The sequence below is a fragment of the Penaeus vannamei genome, chromosome 1 (assembly GCF_042767895.1).
Source record: "Penaeus vannamei isolate JL-2024 chromosome 1, ASM4276789v1, whole genome shotgun sequence".
NCBI lineage: Eukaryota > Metazoa > Arthropoda > Malacostraca > Decapoda > Penaeidae > Penaeus > Penaeus vannamei.
Genome location: NC_091549.1, coordinates 12,700,229 through 12,719,635, shown reverse-complemented (window position 1 = coordinate 12,719,635; position 19,407 = coordinate 12,700,229). Strand labels below are relative to the sequence as shown.

The window sequence follows — 19,407 nt, the reverse complement described above, 5'->3', positions numbered from 1 at the left end:
GGTTGGTGTGCTAAGGAATGTGGTGTTTCAGTGACAATGTGAAGTTTAGTGTTTTTGCTTTTCTTTTCTTATTTGATTGTCCTCTCTGATATTTTTTACTCATCTCTCTTATCAGTACGCCTATTTCATTCATACCTTTCAGTTATCTTGTGTTCAACAGTTATTTCTTTCCCTTTCCCAACCCTGTTCACTTTCTTCAACATATTCACCAATACTGATTCCCTTCGCCATGTTATCCCTTCGCACTAACCTTGTTTTCTGCGCATGTTATAATCCTTGCTCATTATCCATCCTTATATCCACTTGGCAACGCTATATCCTTCTACATAATCGGCTTCCCACATTTATCCGTCTATATATATCAAATCAGAATAAACTAGTCACATCCGCTTCGTGACCTTAAAAAAGATATTGAATGGAGCTACACATCGACTACAAGTTTCAATGTACTGAATATGTTATTATGACAGCACACGCACTAAGTTCCGGAATTCGTGACAGAAGCATTGCCAAAAAAAAAAAAAAAAAAAAAAAAAATCTTGCCACACTATGGAAACATAACACGCAATTTCTTGGCCAATTAGTGTCATAGATCTAGCATTAAATTAGATAACATATTTTTTTTTAGCCAATTAGCGCCATCAATGTAACGTTAAACTAAAACATTTTTTTTTGGTCAATTAGCGAAATATATGTAATATTAAAACGAAAAACAAGATTATACCATAGACGTGTGGAATGACTTTACATAACACGAGACATGATCATTCCTAGTCCTTTGAAGTGATAAGGATAGATTTAACAGCCAAGTTCGCGCGCCAAACCTCTCCCGGCTTTGGTGTCGTGTGTAAAGGCCGTTATTTTGTCTCTGGGCTTGGTTGCTGCGAGACAGTTAATGATAGACCTATCAACCGGGAGATTACCCTCGTGATCGGCCATTTCGGTTATTTTGTCTTTGATTTTAATGTTCATTTTTCCCTCAAGAACAGCGTGCTATTCTTGTAGAGGCCGAATGCAAATTCAGTTCGTTTTATGTACTCTGGAGGTTATACAAAGTTTTACAAAAGATCGACATAAAAGGAAGAGCACTTTACAAAAGGAAATAACTTTTTTCGATTGATAACAAGGATAATAATTGCAACTAGCAACCATTGCGCAGTTTTGCGGCCGAGCAAAATACAAGGCGAGTAGTGTCCCTCGGGTATAAATTATCCTTCAAGAATCTTTAGCAAGTAATTAACCGGTAATTCCTAATTTCACGATACTTTACGAGTTTTTCGACATGTTTTATATATGCGTGATGACCGTGAATGAGATAATGACAGGTAATAGTGACAGGTGACGTAGTAACGGGGTTTGGCTAGGTGGGGGTCACGGGAGAGGGGGTGAAGGATGAAATGAGAGAAAATAATGGGAATGACTAATGCTACAAGGGCAGAGAGGCCGAGTAACCTCATTTCTCTATGGTAATTACGGTAATTTTGTAATTCTAGATGTTTAACCTTAGTTTGCTCTGATATCCTCGATTATATCCTTTCGGCCTGACTTCCAGCGCTTTCAATATGGTAAAACCAATTCATAGAATACTATTATCACTTTATATCTTTTATAATCGTCCTATTTCATAATATTGAATCGGTTTTTTGCGTCTCATTCTTTACATTTTCTGACTTCTTAGTTTCTACGCATTCCTTTTATCCTGCCTCAAGCTTACCCATTTTACTTTATTGATCTATTTATCCATTTTATCCACTTTCCATCCTCTTTTATTTTCTCAATTCCCCCTCTTCAAACCTTCACTCTTTTTACGTCGTCCCACTTTTATCGTGTTTAATTCTTACATTTTCCCTTCTCTTACAAGCTGTTTACGGATATAAATTTTCCTTCCTCTTTGTCCGTCGAATTTTTGTCAATATTATACATACACGGTCATACACATGTATTCATACAGCATACACTCACGCGTGCATTCATATATCACAGACACGTAAATCGATACAGTTCATATTAAGAGCAGTGTGATATGCTGTTTATTTCGTTTACATATATATATTAAAAGCATTCTCTCCTTTTTGAAAAATAAACAATAACAAAGTATGAGATACAATATATACGTTTTCTTCGTGATAACAATAAGACTACTGAATTATTAAGAATATGAAAGCAAACTGTTTATTCACGGGAAATTATATTTCTCGGTCGAAAGCACTCACGCCACATGGACACATATAATTTACGGACGCCATCATAATGCACATACTGTAAAATATAGCTACACGCTCAAACACACACGCACATGACACATTTATAACCATAAAGAATCATCCACAACATCAATACATGATTCTAGTTGTAGTGGAAAGTGCCATATTTTTTCTATAATTTCAGGTGAAAGCAGAGAAAAGAGAAATGGCGAAGGGGCAGTTTACGTGAAATGAGTCCAAATGGCTAGTCAATACGCAAGTTCATATCGACGCTGACAATACTAATCGATGAACCACGCTGGTGTTTGACGTGGAGAAGTGGAGGGAAGTGGAGGGCGGGGGAAGAAAATCAGGGGTTTGTGAATAATCTTTTTTTTTTTTTTCTTTCTTTTTTTGAGACTGTAGTGGATCAGAAAAGGTGATATTTATGCCAAATCACTGGAAAGGAAAATGGAAAATTACAAGTGATAGAGATTTCCTAAGAAAACTCGTTTCGCTGAGGGCCGCGGTCGCCATGGGCTGCGGGGTGTCCGTTTAGCTCGTTCGATGGAAATCCAGCGAGCGATGGTTCCCCCCGCAGGCGGCGACGGCAGAGGAGGCGCCCCCAGAATCGAGGTGGAGCGCGTCGCGGGCGGCGGCGAGGGCGGCAGCGGATCCAACGGCACCAGCGGTAGGGACTCCGTGTCCGACCTGACGAAGCGCCGCCACGCCAACGACCCCGCCATGATGAGGGAGCTGAAACGCTACCAGAACATCATGCTCCTCACGCTGCTCCCTTCTATCACCGGCGAGGCCGAGCACGCCCACCAGCACGCCCATCGACACCAGGACACGAATGGCGACGCCTCCCAGCGACGCACGTGGTTTGGAGACACCGGCCACGCAGCCGGCAGGAGCCTCCTCCCTCGGCCCGAGGCGACGGACGGCTTCCCCGGCGTGGCCCTTCAGCCCCAGACCACCGCCCGGCGCAGCCCGCAGAAGGTGAAGTCGGCGGAAAGCCAGAACGCTTCGGACCGAGCGGAGATGTCCGGCGCCCAGCCCTCGGGGTCCGCCAGCGCTGGCACGAGGCTTCCCATGACAGTCCACAACCCCCTGGATACCTCCCCCCGCAGGAAGGGAAAGAAGAAGAATTCCGACGAAGGGGGAGGAGGAGGAGGAGGATCACGAAGGAGGAGGAGCCACGAGGAATGGAGGACGACAGACGACGTGGGAGAGGTTGCAGGAGAAGGATCTGGAGGAAACGCGACGGAGCTGGACCTGCTGACCCTGGCCGCCCTGTACCTGGAGAGTCGACACAGGGTCTTCGGCAACGAGTGGCACCGCCGCCCTGAGAGCATCTCCAACACCAGGTATGTAGTAACGTCCCATTAGTTACCAATACGTGACGGAAACGCAGTAAAGAAATATAGGCCTATGTGTGACCAGTATCGTGTACATTAGCTGGCCATTTAGAAATTCAATGCGAGGTAGAGTGAAAATAGGGATCATATTTGTGTCCTTAGCCCGTTGTAAATATGTAATGATAATAAAGGATAAATAAATAGATCAACATATGAATAGATAGATAAATAGAATGCAGTGAGTTTGGTGTTTATTAGTCATGGCTGCGATTGCAAATGTCATTTCGTCATCTCATATGGGTGTCACTTTTATTATTCTTGTTTTAATGCGGGCATAAGGGACTGATATCCGTTCGGAGGAGTTTTAGGCTATCTTTGTTTCTCTTTTAATGTGAAAGAAGGTGTCGTGGCGAGGAGGTTAATAGCATGCTTACTCTTGGATAGACGTGTACTGTGTTTGTTCCTGTGTGCGAATTTCTGTATTTGTTTATTAGTGTGCTTATTGATCAGAATGAGTGTGTGATTCACTGCATCGTGCAACTGTCACATTTCGAATGCCTCAGTTACATTAATTTACTTCTACGGGTATAGGTGAAAGTGCGGGCTGGAAGAAAGGGAGAGAGTGAGAGAGAGAGGGAGAAAGAGAGAGAGACAGAGACAGAGACAGAGACAGACAGACAGACAGACAGAGATAGAGAGACAGAGACAGAGACAGAGACAGAGACAGAGAGACAGAGATAGACAGACACCGATACAGGAAGATGGGCATTTTAGTAACCGCTCATTAGAGCCCTTAAGGTCCTACATATCTATGGGTATATTTGTATGTGTTGATCGAATGAGTTGCCAGTATCGTGTTTTTAAATTTTGAAAAAAATATCGGTATTTATTGTTTTATTCCACATTCATACTCTCCATATACCAGATTTGATTGCATTTAGTTGTCATCCAGTTGAACAAGTAGTGATGATATTCATATAGATGTCGTAATATAGAGGGATATAGTTGTTTATTAGGAAAGAGTTTTTTTTTTATGAAGCATTGCCTTTCAATAAACTAGGATTTAGATCTTTCTGTTTTACCTTTGTGAAAATTTAGAGATTCCAATTCAGACCATTTGCATTTTGTGTTGTATTTTTTTCGTGTAGGAGAAAAATTTAGGTTTAAGAGAGCCTGATTTATAATGTTATAAAAATATATATATATTGCTTACATGTTGGGTGTATTTGGTTGAAGATATTTAGTTACATAAGCATTCGTGAATGTTCGTGTCACTCGCAGTCAAAGTGAGTTCCATATCCAAGTGGGAGTAGGGGGCATGTCAGGAGAGGAACAAGCGAACTAAGCCGGGAGATGAATATTTTGGCTCTAATGTTGTTTTTCTGTCTGGCGGGAGTTCAGTGCAACAGAACGAACGGCAAAGGTATTCTTTTTCTATACATGGAACTGCGGATTAAAAAGAATTCTTGTCTGTACGTTTGTTTATATCTTTACCCTGTCCGCCTTTCTCTATGATGATACAAGTGAAAAAGGTCGTCAGTCCATGATGAATTTCGTTCATTTATTTCAGTCAATGCGTCTTCTCGTGTGCTACGCTAAAGCCGATTTTTAATTTAGCTTCTATCCTTTTCTAAGTCGCCTAACTCATTCCAACTCGTATAATTTGCCTGCAACGAAACAAACAAAATCAAAAATAGCTACCCATACACACACACGCGCGCGCACAAAAATAAACTCAACCACACACATCCACACAACTCAGAAGCATTGGGAAGCAGCAGATAATTCCAAAAGAATTAGTCTTAAGTCTGTTGTTGTTGATACCTTTACTCTGACCGCCTTTCTCTATAATGATGCAAGTTAAAAGGATCAAGGGTATTCATTCAGCAAGATAAATAATGCATAATGTGATGATAATGATGGTGTTTACTTTATGCCATTTATAAAGTTTGCATACGTGCTTGTGTCTAGTCTGTGTCCTTTTGGAATTATCTACTGCTTTTGAATGCTTTTGAGTTGTGTATGTGCGTGCTCGTGTGGATGAGTGTTGTTGAGTTTATTTTTGTGCGCGCGCGTGTGTATGGGTAACTATTTCTGGTTTTGTTTCGTCACAGGCATACAGATATGTGTGTGAAAGGTCAGATTTTAAGTTACATAGCAAGGCAGACATACGAGTAGCAGATGAGTATACGAGTTGGAACGAGTTAGGGGAGTTAGAGAAGAATAAAAACTAAATTGAAGAGTAAAAATCGGCAGTAGCGTAGCATACGAGAAGACGCATTGACTGAAAGAAATGACTGAAATTCATCAAGGGCTGACGACCAAATTGTATCATGCGAGGCCTCCTTTGATGAAAATCCAAACGAAAGGTTATAGGCCTTAAAAGAAACCCGACTTGCACAGTTTTTCCTTCCATGTCCATTCTTACAGTGTTGTGAGGTTAAAAGTAATAAAAAAGAAGAAAAAAATGTGTATAAGTATCTGCACGTGAGTTTGAGTGCGTGTTTTCATAATCCCGCTTGTCTGCACTATCTCTAAATCCATAACTGTAATCCAATGGCTGGGGACGTGATTACTCTGTGACTTGTATCTTGAATATCAGACGTTTTCCTGTTGTCCCCTGCTTTTCATTTATCGTGGGTATCAAAATATTAATTATCAAGATATGAATGTTCTTATGTTTGGAGTTTGAGATATGTAAATTTGTGATCCTTTGAATCGCCTCTTTGATGGTAGCTCATCGCAGTACGGGAAACAAAGTAATTGATTTAATGGTACGAAGCCAAGGAGATTTTGGAACACCTAAATAATTATAGGTTTGTTACATTGTATGTATGTATTTATGTACATCTTAAAAGTATGTAATCTGTTGTACTCCAAATCCAAAAATAGTCTTCTGCTTCAACTGATAGAGCTTGGGTGCTATTGATATTTTTCAAATACACTTTTCTGCATCTTCATATAGAACTCACATAATAACATAACCCAAAGTTACGAAGCTAACATCCAGACTAAGGGTATATTATCTCATCCATAAAAAAACTATTCTGTAATGCCTCTACTGATCCTCCTGGAGCAACAACGAACACTAATTGTACAGAAAAGGTGCTAACCTGAGGATTTATAGGGCATACTGTATGGTACGCCAAATTTCTAAACATTCTAGTCAGGGTACCATCCTATGCTGGAATTTGTTCCTGTAGCAGTGCTGATCACAGTATTATAAAGATCACAGATGATTTAATGGAAGTGTGGAATAAAACGGACATGTCACCCATAATCTGCCCACTGGCTAACCTGAAATATTATTCAGTTTAAAAGTTACATGCATGAGGGAACGGTATGTATAACCATGAACTTGTGTACATACACGTGAGTTCTTGTGAACTCACGCGTATACCTGCGGGCTTGTATACACACGCTTCTGAATGTGTGTACATAATATACCCATGCGTCTGAGTGTAGTTCATGCATCTGTACCTCTTCGTTAACCTGCCTTCTGTCCTCCAGGCCGTCAGCGCAGATAGGAAACACAGGCATCGCTCGACCCCGACGCCTCACGCCCCTCTCCTCGGAACCTTCAGGAGTTGCGAAGGTCGGGGGAAACGCCAAGAAACGCTACAGCTTCTCCGGCGTGATGCCCGCGCCCGCCGGCCTTCACCTGTCCGTTAACTACACGCAGAATCTTGACTTGGGTGAGGACTTACTTGGGTGTTCTTTCGTTTTCGATTTTTTGATGGGTAAATTGGAAGTGTTTTTTTGTCAATTAATTAGTATTATCATTATTTTTCTTATTCTTATTATATTTTTTGTCGCTTTGATTAATATTATTCTTATGATCATCATTATCTTTACTATCGTTACCATTATTGCTATCATTATTTTTGTTGCTGTTATTATCATTATTGCTGTTATTGTTATGATAATTGTTGCTATTTTTGTTGTTGTTATTATTATCATTGCTATTATTGTTAATATTACGATTATTATTAGCATTCTTATCGGTATTATTGTTGTCATCATTTTCATTATTATAATAATTATCATCATTTTTAACATCATTACTAACATTTTTATTGTTATTATCATTATTATGAGTATGATTATTATAATAGTGATTAGTATTATCAATATCATCGCTACAGTAATAATAGAATAATGATAATGATAATAACTATTATTGTTATTATCATTATCATCATTGTTTTTTTTTCATTATCATTATCGTCGTCATCATTATTAGCATTAGTATTATTACTCTCATTATTATTGGGATAATTACTGTTGCTGATATGGTTAAGCATGTGGCGTGTGCGTGTGTGTATGTGTGTGTGTGTGTGTGTGTGTGTGTGTGTGTGTGTGTGTGTGTGTGTGTGTGTGTGTGTGTGTGTGTGTGTGTGTGTGTGTGTGTGTGTGTGTGTGTGTGTGTGTGTGTGCATATGGATGTAGCGTGTGTGTCTGTGGGTGCATATGTATGTAGCGTGTATGTGTGCGTCGGCATATGTATGTGGTGTGTGTCTGTATGTGCTTATGTATGTAGCATGTGTTTGTGTGCATTTCCTTGTGGCGTGTATGTGTGTATGTGTATGCACATATATGTGACGTATGTGTATATATGTGTGCATAGGTATGTGGCGTGTGTGTATGTGTGCACATATATTTAACGTGTGCGTGCATGTGTGTGTGTGTGTGTGGCGGGTGTCTGTGTATGTGCATATGTGTGTAGCGTGTGTGTGTGGCGTGTGTCTGTGTGTGCATATGTGTCTAGCGTGTGTGTATGGCGTCTGTCTGTGTGTGTGGCGTGTGTCTGTGTGTGTGCATATGTGTGTAGCGTGTGTGTGTGTACGCATTTTATAACAAAAATAGAGATTGTAGCAGCCAATCCTGAAGTAACTTTGGCATGAAAATAAATCTTGACGCAAAAGTTATAATTTGTATGGAAATCGATACAGTTAAGTAGAGCACCAAGTATTCATCACAGATATATTACGTATATTTGCTTCTCATTGTTATAGACGGAAATGTAGAATTAATAGACAGACAAGCAGAAGTAGATAATAAGTTTCTTGATATTATCTTGAACATTTAGAAAGTACACAATAAGGAAAGTTGCAAAAAAAACAACACAGCACAATGAAAATTATTTAATAACAAGTAAATATATAAATAAGTAGATTCACAAATAAAGAAAATAAAGAAATCAATAAATATGCAAATCCACCGATAAAGAAACGGATTAGTTAATAGATAAATCAATAAGTAAATCAATGAAAAAAGTTCATAGAACCAAGATGTCGGACGAAATTTGCGAAGTTCTTCCGAAAGGGAAAGGTCAGGGGTGACGTAGGTAGATATTGAACCGAGCCAAAAAGAGGTAAAGAAAGAAAAAGAAACAAGTTATAAAACGATAAAAGGAAAGCAGAAGAAAAAACAAATCGAAGAATGGAGTAAAAAGAATACCTTCTTTTAAAAAGTAAACAGAAGAAGAAGATGAAAAAAGAAGAGGAAGCAGAGAAAGACAGAAAAGTAGAGTTGAGAATAACAGTACTAAAACAGGTAAAGTTTGTGAATTCTTAGAACCAAAATTTGCCTAGTACTACTGAAAGGGCAAAGGTCAAGGGTGACTGAGACAAAAAAAGTAAAGAGAACAAAACAAGTAAAATAAGAATAAAGAAAAGACGTTGAAGAAAAGTATAAAAAGAAGAAAAAGAAAAAAATAAGAGGAAAAAGAAGAAGAAGAAGAGAAGAAAGACAAAACAAGAGTAAAGAATAACAGTAGTAAAACATGTAAAGTTTGTGAAATGTCAGACTCATAGTTACAGTGCAGCCTTTTCGTATAACAGAAATCCGACGGTCGTTACAAAAAAGGCGCGAGTTTTTAAATTTGACAAAAGGTGAAACGCCGTTTTTCTATTTCTTAAAAATTGTTACTATTATCATCTTTTTTTTTACGCAGTCCATGTTAAGAATAAATTCTGGTGAAATTACAGCTTGAGGAATGAGATTATAAATGTAGTGAAGTGAATCAAATGATTTTCACCACATTTTTACAAAATCTAGAGATCATTATTATAAATCTATTAGTGCTGTGATTGTCATTCCTTTTATCATGATTGTTGTAATTATTGCTGTTAGTGTTATCTTACCTGAACTATTGTGTGCCATTATAATGATTATGATAATATAGATAATATGATAATGAGAACGACGCTAATAACGATAATGATAACAATAATGATGATAATAACAACTATGATAGTAATAACAACAATTATAATAACGATAATGATAATAATCTTAGTACTACTAATAGTGATATTATTATTATTATTATTATTATTATTATTATTATTATTATTATTATTATTATTATTATTATTATTGTTGTTGTTGTTGTTATTATGATAATGGTAATCATTATGATAATGATAATAATAATGATAATATTGATGATATAAAAATTATAGTAATGATAATGATAATGATAACGATGATAATGATAATCATAACCATAGTGGTAGACGAATAATAAAAATGAAAATGATATTACCACTACTACTAATTATCCTGACTATTTCTATAATAATAGGCATTATAAGAATACCTACTATTATGATTGTGAGTATGATAACAATAATTATTGTGATAATCATGATGATAATATCTAAAATGATAATCGTAATGATAGTAATGATGACGTGAAGGAAGGATCTTTTCGTCATAGTTTGCTGTTTTTGAGGAATTAAGCTAATAACAAGAAATTTTTTAAAGATTAATTACAAAGCTTAAAAAATCAACACACAATCACACAAATTTAAATTCTTATTACCGCAAAATATACAATGATAAAATCTAATTACTCCGCATATCATTGTTTATAGTTCTTTCTATATTCTGCATGTTGTTCTTAGCCACTGCACCGACTGGTGTGGGACTCTTGGCCACGTGATGCAAATCTCCACGGCAGAGTTGCTGAATTCTGTACAGATTTTCTAAACCGGTGATGTTTTCTTAGTGAGGGACGGTCTATGTTTTTCAAAACCGTTTTCTTAAGTCTGTTTTGTTGGGAAGCCTCTGCGAAATGCCCGGCTCTTGGCGTCATTAGGTTCCTGTTTCCGTAATCAAATTTTAACATATAAATATTTTCAATTCTTAAAATGCCATCACCATTAACAAATGGGATAACACAATTTATGACTAAAAAACACAAAGAAAAAAAATGACCAAAGAAAAAAACGGTGCTTTGGTGTAATTTTCTTTTACTTTTTTTTTACCAGACGAGTCGATGTACATGGCGGAGCGGGCGAGGGCGCTGCGACCCCGCCTGCGCCGCCTCAATTCCATGGACGACATGATGCCCACACCCTTGTCCACGCCCAACAACCCCCCGCAGCGAGTCACCTCCGCGCCGGACCTCTCGCAGAGCCACAATGGGCGGCAGTCCTTCGCGGCGAATCTAGTAGGTTATAAATTACGTTCGTTCGGAATGTCTTGAGATGATGATGTTCGAGGAAGATGATTCTAACCTAGAGATAAGATGATTCTAAACCTTATTTTATGGTTTTTGTAGTTTAAGTCGAGTTCATCCCCTGAGAGCATCTCGCCGCCCTTGGTCACCCCTGCCAGAGCCAACACGCCCACTGAGGCCAAGCACTCAGCCGCCCTTGTGCGCCCGCAGATAGTGGGCGGTTCCCTCGCCACTTACTCGGCCGTCGAGGACACTCCGCCGTCGCGCCCGGCAGCCGAGGGCGCCCAGAAGATCGCCGTAGGGGAGGCCGCCCGCAACATCCTCAGCAAGGGCAGCCGTTCCCTGGGGCCTCCTCCTCCCGAGCCGTCCGCCGTGCCCATCGTGGTTCCTGGGGCCGAGAGCCTGCGGAAGGGCGGAAGGGTCCACCTCCAGCCGCTCGTGAAGAAGACCTCCAGGTAAAGCCGCGTTTGTCTAGTGCTTCGGCGAGAGAATACCATAGCCCTGTGCATGCTTGCTTGGGGGATCCTTGCTTCTAGTCGAGTGCCTTCGAGACGACGAGGATTCGCTTCATTGAGGACGCTAGTTGGCATAAAGAAAACGGAAAACAAAAAGTATTGGGAACAAAAACTGTGATAAAACTGCTATTGTGATAACCATTAGAATAGGTGTCTCTAGGTAAAGGTGTTTGAAAACTGCCTGAATCAACCTGGATATTCTGATCTGAAATAAACATCTGTCATTACTATCTACGGTAGCCTTTGTTGTCTCTTAAGGCCCTCTGTGACGGGGTTGTTCCAGCGGTATCAGTGAGTGCATAATGGTTCATTATGTGAATGAGAGTGATATTCCACAATGGAATTTATGTGCAGTGAACACCTATGCTTTGTTCCACTGCTAAAGACTTAAATGTTATATGATCTTTCTATTATTTTGAAATCAGAATATTTGGCAATTTTAGCACATTATATGTTTCAATATAATGGTATATGTTGTACCAGTACAATATTTGATGTTATTTTCATTGATCTTTGTTTCCTAAATAAGAACTAAATTGGTCAAAGATCTGTACTAACCTTAAGAGTATTTTTCACCTTGATAAATGATTAAAGAAACATTTCACCATATAACTTTGTCCTGATTCATCAAAAACAACCTTATTCATCCATTTACCGTATTTGCCCATTAGCCTATTCAACAGGTATATTTTCAAGAACATATTAGAATAAACGTCATTGTTACAGATGTCATTCAGCGCTATCTCCCCTATTGTAATTATCATTAAAATTATTTCACCAATATCATTACTTCTGCTGTTTTTCTCCGTCATTATCATTATTCCTATTGTTATTATTATTATCATTATCACCCATCATCATTATAATTAGCTATGATCATTATCATCATTGTCATTATCATAATAATGATAATCACCATTTCAGTTATCATTATCACTCCTATCATCATTACCATCACCACCACCATTATCATCATCATCATCATCATCATCATTACCATCACCATCCCCATCTTCATCATTATCACCATCATCATCATTCTCCTCCTCATCATGACAGTCACCATCGCCATCACAATTTCATTCCCCATTATCATGATCATAATAATCTTCCTCACCATTATCAATTCCCATGATAGCACCACACCAAGGAAACGATAAAACAGGAAAAGGGTTGTTAATTTTTATTTTCGACCTGGGAGTTCGTGTTACAAAGACTAAATGAGCAAATATGAAAAATTATACAAAACACAAACCCTGAGAAGTGATCGACAAGACGAATATATTAGCATCACAAGAATTTAATGGTTTAATTACATTTCATGTAATGGCCAGGTATAAAGAATATAGAAAAAAATATGTTCACGTAGGCATACATACAGCCATACAGGCGTGCAGACACACACTGACAGACAGACCGACACACACAGACGTACATGCACACACACACATACGCACACAAACATCTTCGCACGCACGCAGACACACACACACACGCACACAAACAATATATATACCTACACAATTACACTTAAAAAGAACATGAACTCTCATGCACAACCGTGGTTTTGCATGTGTATAAAAGTATGTATGTGTGTGTTCGTGTGTGCGCTTTTGTGCATTATACTAGTGTTCAATACTTTTAAAGATTTTGTTCACCTAAACCTACATTTAGCTGCACAATGATGAAGTTTTTATGTAAAAGATTGTCAGAAATGTGGATTGCTCGAGGGTGAGTCAGCAATCCAGGTGAAGCAAAATGAAGTATCTACGTCTTATGTGTTTTCATTATTTCAGGCAGAACGACAGGTAACATTCAAGGTAGATGTCAGTGTCATAACTATCATTCTATTGACACTAGATTCATTGAAGTCAGTATTAACACACCGTCCATACCTAGAAAGTTCAGTGTTGCGTCAGTGTTATCATTATGTTCAGAAGTCATTCATCACTCCTAAATCAAGTCAGTTCAGTCGTCAAAGTCAGTATCACTAACATCATTTGCATAGTGATAAGATTAACTAATGCGTAACAAGACAGTTTTGTCGTGTGCAACCATTGGGTACTCTCCTAGTGTTTAATACTAGCCTTTATAGCTTTATCCCAAAATAGCTTTGTATGTGACATTCTTATTCTAAACATGCAGTGAACACATAGAAAATAACTCTTTGAAAACACCCTGTATACTTTCAATAAACACATGGCCAAGTAAGATAAATATTCTATATCATAAACATAATGAAGTCGACAGACCTTTCTTACTAAATTATGGTATACACCTTCATAATGAAATATAGTGAACGGTTGTATGATACAGTGCACAGCTTCAAAGCACTCCTTAATAATATGCATCTTAATATATGATCAACATCTGTTTACCTAGATCCTCACATGTATAGTTCATTCCATTGTTATAACACGAAAAAATACGAGAATAACACCATCCTTTTAGGATACATCAAATACCTTCAAAATATCGTAATGAACACATATAGATGATCCAAACCCTGAACACACCATGAAAATGCAGTGCCCTGTCATGAACAAAAGACGCCATGTGAGGAACGTGGCTTGCAAGATGCCATCCTCATGGGAGACGACCTGTACAACGACGAAATTGAGCAAAGTATAAGAAGGTCCGCATATTGTCTACCTGGGATTGAGATTCCCCGCCCCTTGTTGGTGACTGCCAGGGCTCGGAGTCCCAGGGGCACTATGGGCCAAAGTACCCGACGAGATAAGACATTCGTGATTGCATAATGAAGTCGCTGTTGTGAGCCTCGAGGGGCACAGTACGTTAACCACCAGGCTTGCTAGATCATCCTGCACTGGGGAAATAATAAGTTCGTCGGCGGGCTTATGAAATGCGTCTTATGGCCTCCGCGAAATGAGACACAAACGTTTGAACTCTGGGTGTATGTTGCGTCACTGCCGAAATGCATCGCCCAGCACTCAGGCGGAGACGCTGTGGTGTCGCTGTCATATTATATCCATTGTGTCGTAGACAAGCCGTAAACACTGCAGCAGCATCATGTAACAATACAGTATCTGCGGTGTAAAGAGACCACTGAACACTGGTCATCGCACGTCACAGCGATATGAAAACTGGGTAACGTTTAAAACGCCGAAAAGGTCTTGGAAATTCCTGAGACAGTCGTTGTCGTAAAAATCCCCCAGGTTCTGGTGACGTCAGAATACCTCTTAAATTGACTGGAGCATTCATTGTCTGCCACAAATTGCATTCTTCTCATTCGAGTGACTTAAGAAACGCTTATTGATCAGAAAAACTATCTTAAGGGTTTACATTCATACGGCGTAACGTGTGTGCCAACCTACACACTCACCATTCCCGTCATAAAGAAACAGCCTGTGGTATACTTTATATCGATCACGAATACATAAATCATTATCATATATAAGACGTAAATGAGTATAAAAGACGCTTAAATGATTTAAAACTTGAAAATTCATAGGGCCGACTTAACACTTAAAAGGCCAATTGAAACATACTTTGCCGATTCATTCATCGACTCCCTTATTTTACATTGCATGAGTACAGTGAAGACACGGGTTAGGAGTCACATCACGGCCACGACGACGCTGCCAGGCTTACTTTAGTCGACGAATTCACTGCCCACGACCGCATCTGTACTCCCTTATCTTCACGTCTTGCGTCTCGACACAGTGACCTCTCCGACGCCAAAGATAAGAAATCCTCTTCGTATTTTTTATCAGTGCTTTGGACTCCGACAGAACCCTGTCTCCAAGCGCACCCAGCCTTCCTCTCCTCACAAGACGTCCTCCGCCAGGATGCTCTCGTCCGCCTCCACGTCGCGGTTGAGGCACCCGCCCACCAGCTCGTCGATGCGGGTCGCCGGGAGGCCGCGCGGCTCGGCCACCTTCGCCACGACGTCCTCCTCCTGCAGCGTCTCCCCCGCCTTCAGGTTCCGGCCGGCTACTACCGTCTTCCCGAGCTGCAGGAGGGAGAGAGGGAGGAATGCGTGAGAGGGAGAATATGCGATGAGAGGGTGACAAAGGGTCAAAATCGAAAGGGGATGAGACTGACGGAGCGAATGGATCATAACGCCTATCATGCCGAATTCATCACTAAGATTCTGAATGAAGCTACGATTATATTTACATTTAAAGAAAAATACATAAACGCAGTGTTCTCAAAGAAATTAAATATATGTATATATTTTTTTCTTTAACGCTCAGCCGTCTTACATTTATACTATACAAGGAAGAGGAAACTTCCGAATTCACACTCGTCAAAGTATCACAAACGAACAAGTCAGGACGAATTCATTGAAGAATTCCGGATCATGTCATTTCTATCGTGAATCTGTATTAAAGTAATTAGGACTAAGGGCTAAGGCCTATCATATAAACCTATTAACAAGAACAATTGAATTCTTCAAAGCTTTACAATCAAACCAAAAAATAAACTCTCAGCAGATAAATCCTTTTTGGTTGTAATTTTAAAATATTTTATAGTAATCATCTGAAGTATGATTCCCAGTATTTCAGAACATTTCCCTCTGATATTGTAAATGGCATATAATCTTATTACCCTCTACATATTTAATCAAGTGACAAACAAAAGAAGAAAAAGAAAAATCGTGCAGAAAATTGCTTAGTTTGCAAAATCTTTTCATTTACCCAACATCGAATTATGTTTCTCTTCGGTATAAAAAATCATACAAAGAGTTTCATGGTCTGCAAAATCCATCGAACTATTTCCATTAATGAAACTAACATATTTCCTTCCTCACCGCCGTAAAACCATACAGAGTGCTGTCGCTTAATCCCAAATTAAAAATATATTATATAGTCCCCTACGTACTTCTGACCCTTCAATCACCCTCATTAAATCATCACGTGACCTCTCTTCCCCTTGAACTCAACCCCCCACCCCCTAAGATGTCCTCCATTCCCTCTTAGATCCCCCTCTCCCCCTACGATATCCTACCCTCCCTCCCATCCCCCTCCCCCTAAGATGTCTTACCCACCATCCCAGACTCCCTCCTCCTCCCTTCCATTCCAGACCCCCTCCCCTTCCCTCCCCACCATCCCAGATCCCCTACCCCCCCTTCCCCAGGGTGTCCCCCTTTCCATTCCAGACCCCCTCCCTCCCCACCATCCCAGATCCCCTACCCCCCCTTCCCCAGGGTGTCCCCCTTTCCATTCCAGACCCCCTCCCCCTCCTTCCCCACCATCCCAGATCCCCTACTCCCCCTTCCCCTGGGTGTCCCCCTTTCCATTCCAGACCCCCTCCCCCTCCTTCCCCACCATCCCAGATCCCCTACCCCCCCTTCCCCTGGGTGTCCCCCTTTCCATTCCAGGCCCCCTCCCCCTCCCCTCCATCCCAGACCCCCTCCCCCTCCCACTCCCCCTAAGATGCCCTACCCTCCCTCCCCTCCCCCTCCCCCTATGATACCCTCCCCTCCCTCTCGGACGCCTCTTGTCCTCAAACACCCCTTCCTCCACCACTCACCTTCGAGAAACAGGGTTCCTCCGACGGCTGGAAGGCCTTGAGGGGACTCCCGAGGGCGGCCTCCACACTCCTCACGGCCTCCACCAGTTCCCTCAGTTCGTGGGGCTCGAGGGAACACGCGTGGTCGCTCCCCTTCCAGCTCTTGTTGAGTGTGATGTGCCTCTCCACCACCTGCGGGAAGGGGGGGGCGTGAGGGCTCGGTAGATGGGGGTGGTTATAACGGGGGGGGGGGGGGACGATATATACAAATTAGGTTGATGTTGGTTGGTTGGTTTCTGTCTCGTTATCGGCATGGAAAAGTTTATTTTCTATTCTGTATTTTTGCTAGCACCAGTAATATAAAAAATAATAAAATCATCATCACCATCATCATAACAATAACAATATTAATATATTTTTAAATTTATTATCCTTTTTGCATTTGAATTGTTCTAGTCTTGCGTTATCTATCTTGAATCTACTTATCTTCTTCGCCTTTATCTTTTGTGTTTTCGTAGCAAACATTATTCGAAAAGAAGAAACACTGCCTAATATACCGTGTCTCCTTGATTCATTCGAGCAACATATCCGCTGTAGAAATAGATAACTCGCCCATCAGTAATAAATAAGACTCTTTGCTCACTTTTTCGTATCGAGGAAACGCTGTCCTCGACTGGTTGGATATGACTGACTGTACCATTTTTCAAAACCATCGAAGCATTATGAATAATTATCATCACCAACCTGCCAGGCGATTCCTAATTTGTCATCTTGGAATGAATCATTACCAACCTGTCAAACCTGACCTCACGTCGATTTAAATAAAGGACATCGACTCACTAACACCGTGTCAGATCATACTAAGACCAAGATCTTTCTGACTCGCGAGGACTCCAGCAAACACTCAAGAACCACTTGATTTAGATCAGAGCCAAATGCAACTGAAAGACACACAAACTTCGTACTAACTTATCGTCCTATTTTTACGTATTGTCTATTATCATTTATTTACTTATTTTATTTATTGTCTATTAGTATTAGTGTTTGAACAGTTATGATTAAATCTAAAAAAAGATATAATAATAACAATAATCTAAAAATCTGTAACATTTCATCAACGTAACTGCATTTGAGTCTCGTATGTTATGACCAAATCTAATAATGATTCAACGCATTGCATACTGCATATTCTAGAGCCTCGCCCCCGTAGCCACCCAATACTGTATAATTCATGCACATCGCTGACACAAAGCACAGCTCCCTCGCCCAACTCCCCCGCCACTATCTTCTTCTCATCCTTATCAAAACCAAACTTCCTCCTTTGACTGGATATGAAGCGGGTTTTATGATGAATCACCCGAAGTCATGGACACCAAGCTTCCTCCTGAAAACCGTTCCCTCCCTTTGATTGGATATGAAGCGGGTTTTATGATGAATCACCCAATGCCATGAACACCGCGTGAGTAACCCGAATATCTACTCGCTTTCCTGAGACATTCACCGACTCACCCTCGCCCCTCGAGCCACGGCCGCCACAGTCACGTGGATCCCTAGCTCATGGCCCGAGTATCCGATGTGGGCGTGAGGGAACACCTGGGCGTAGGTGTCGAGGACGCGCAGGTGGACGTGTTCGGGGGGCGTCGGGTAGGCTGAGGTGCACTGCAGTATGACCAAGGGCGTGGGCGGGTCCTGGGCGGCGCTGAGCTCCTCGTACACCCGCGACACCCACTCTATGTCGGACATGCCTGAGGAAGAAGAAGCAAAGTGAGTCTCGCTTTATCCTTAATACTTTTCTTTCTTTTCTTTTTTTAAAATTCAGGTCTAAATTTCGTACTACCATGCATTGACTCGCGTTTTATTCATGGCATTTCTATCTATTTTCCATACCATTTGAGGTTCAATCTTCCTAAAACGACTCTGAATTCAATAGTGACTCGCCCTTTCTCCTCAATAATTCTTTGAATACCCTAACACACGCCTTATATCCACACCAACATTCTCCAAAGAGATTCCAGACCTAATTCCTAGCTTTATATCCGCACCAACCTCCTTCAGAAGAGATTCCAGACCTAATTCATAGCTTTACATCTGCACTAACCTTCACCAAAGAGATTTCAGAACTAATTCCTAGCTTTATATCCGCACTAACCTCCATCACCAAACAGATTTCAGACCTAATTCCTAGCTTTACATCCGCATCCGCACTAACCTCCACCACCAACGAGATTCCAGAACTAAAACCGAATTCAGACTTTTTAGGACAATTCCTAAAAGAACGACTTACCTGACGACACCACGAGAGGGCGACCAGTGGCGGCTGCTCGACGTAGGAGGGGGAGGTTGTGGACATCCCCCGAACCGACTTTGATAAAAGGGACACCCAGCTCGTCCAGCAGCTCGACCGT

At 40.6% G+C, this 19,407-nt stretch overlaps 2 protein-coding genes across 5 annotated transcripts in view; one reads left to right on the top strand and one right to left on the bottom strand.

Moving 5' to 3' along the window:
* The first annotated feature begins 2,573 nt into the window (after nucleotides 1-2,573).
* LOC113802706 (uncharacterized) lies at nucleotides 2,574-12,311 on the top strand. 2 transcript variants are annotated; one of them, XM_070115870.1, is made up of 4 exons: nucleotides 2,574-3,553; nucleotides 7,055-7,239; nucleotides 10,822-11,003; nucleotides 11,223-12,311. In XM_070115870.1, the coding sequence occupies exons 1-4, from the start codon at nucleotides 2,751-2,753 to the stop codon at nucleotides 11,469-11,471; spliced, it is 1,419 nt and encodes a 472-aa protein (XP_069971971.1). In that variant the 5' UTR covers nucleotides 2,574-2,750; the 3' UTR covers nucleotides 11,472-12,311. The 2 variants fall into 2 exon arrangements, with proteins under 2 accessions (XP_069971971.1, XP_027209120.2); XM_027353319.2 differs by having other exon boundaries at nucleotides 11,115-12,311.
* Nucleotides 12,312-12,695: 384 nt separating this feature from the next.
* The window catches only part of NANS (N-acetylneuraminic acid synthase), a 13,202-nt gene continuing 6,490 nt past the window's right edge, over nucleotides 12,696-19,407 (bottom strand). For all 3 annotated transcript variants that reach the window (XM_070115613.1, XM_070115711.1, XM_070115674.1), the window contains exons 4-7: nucleotides 19,287-19,407; nucleotides 18,512-18,747; nucleotides 17,024-17,194; nucleotides 12,696-15,500 (exon numbers count right to left, since the gene is read on the bottom strand). The exon at nucleotides 19,287-19,407 is cut by the window's right edge and continues 3 nt beyond it. In XM_070115613.1, the coding sequence (XP_069971714.1) occupies nucleotides 15,315-15,500; nucleotides 17,024-17,194; nucleotides 18,512-18,747; nucleotides 19,287-19,407 (714 nt within the window). In that variant the 3' untranslated portion in view covers nucleotides 12,696-15,314. The remainder of the gene's footprint in view (nucleotides 15,501-17,023; nucleotides 17,195-18,511; nucleotides 18,748-19,286) is intronic.

Coding starts and splice junctions, on each gene's coding strand:
- LOC113802706 (XM_027353319.2), top strand. CDS start 2,751: ATGGAAATCCAGCGAGCGATGGTTCCCCCCGCAGGCGGCGACGGCAGA. Junction 3,554..7,054: donor GAGAGCATCTCCAACACCAG/GTATGTAGTAAC, acceptor TCTGTCCTCCAG/GCCGTCAGCGCAGATAGGAA. Junction 7,240..10,821: donor CACGCAGAATCTTGACTTGG/GTGAGGACTTAC, acceptor TTTTTTTACCAG/ACGAGTCGATGTACATGGCG.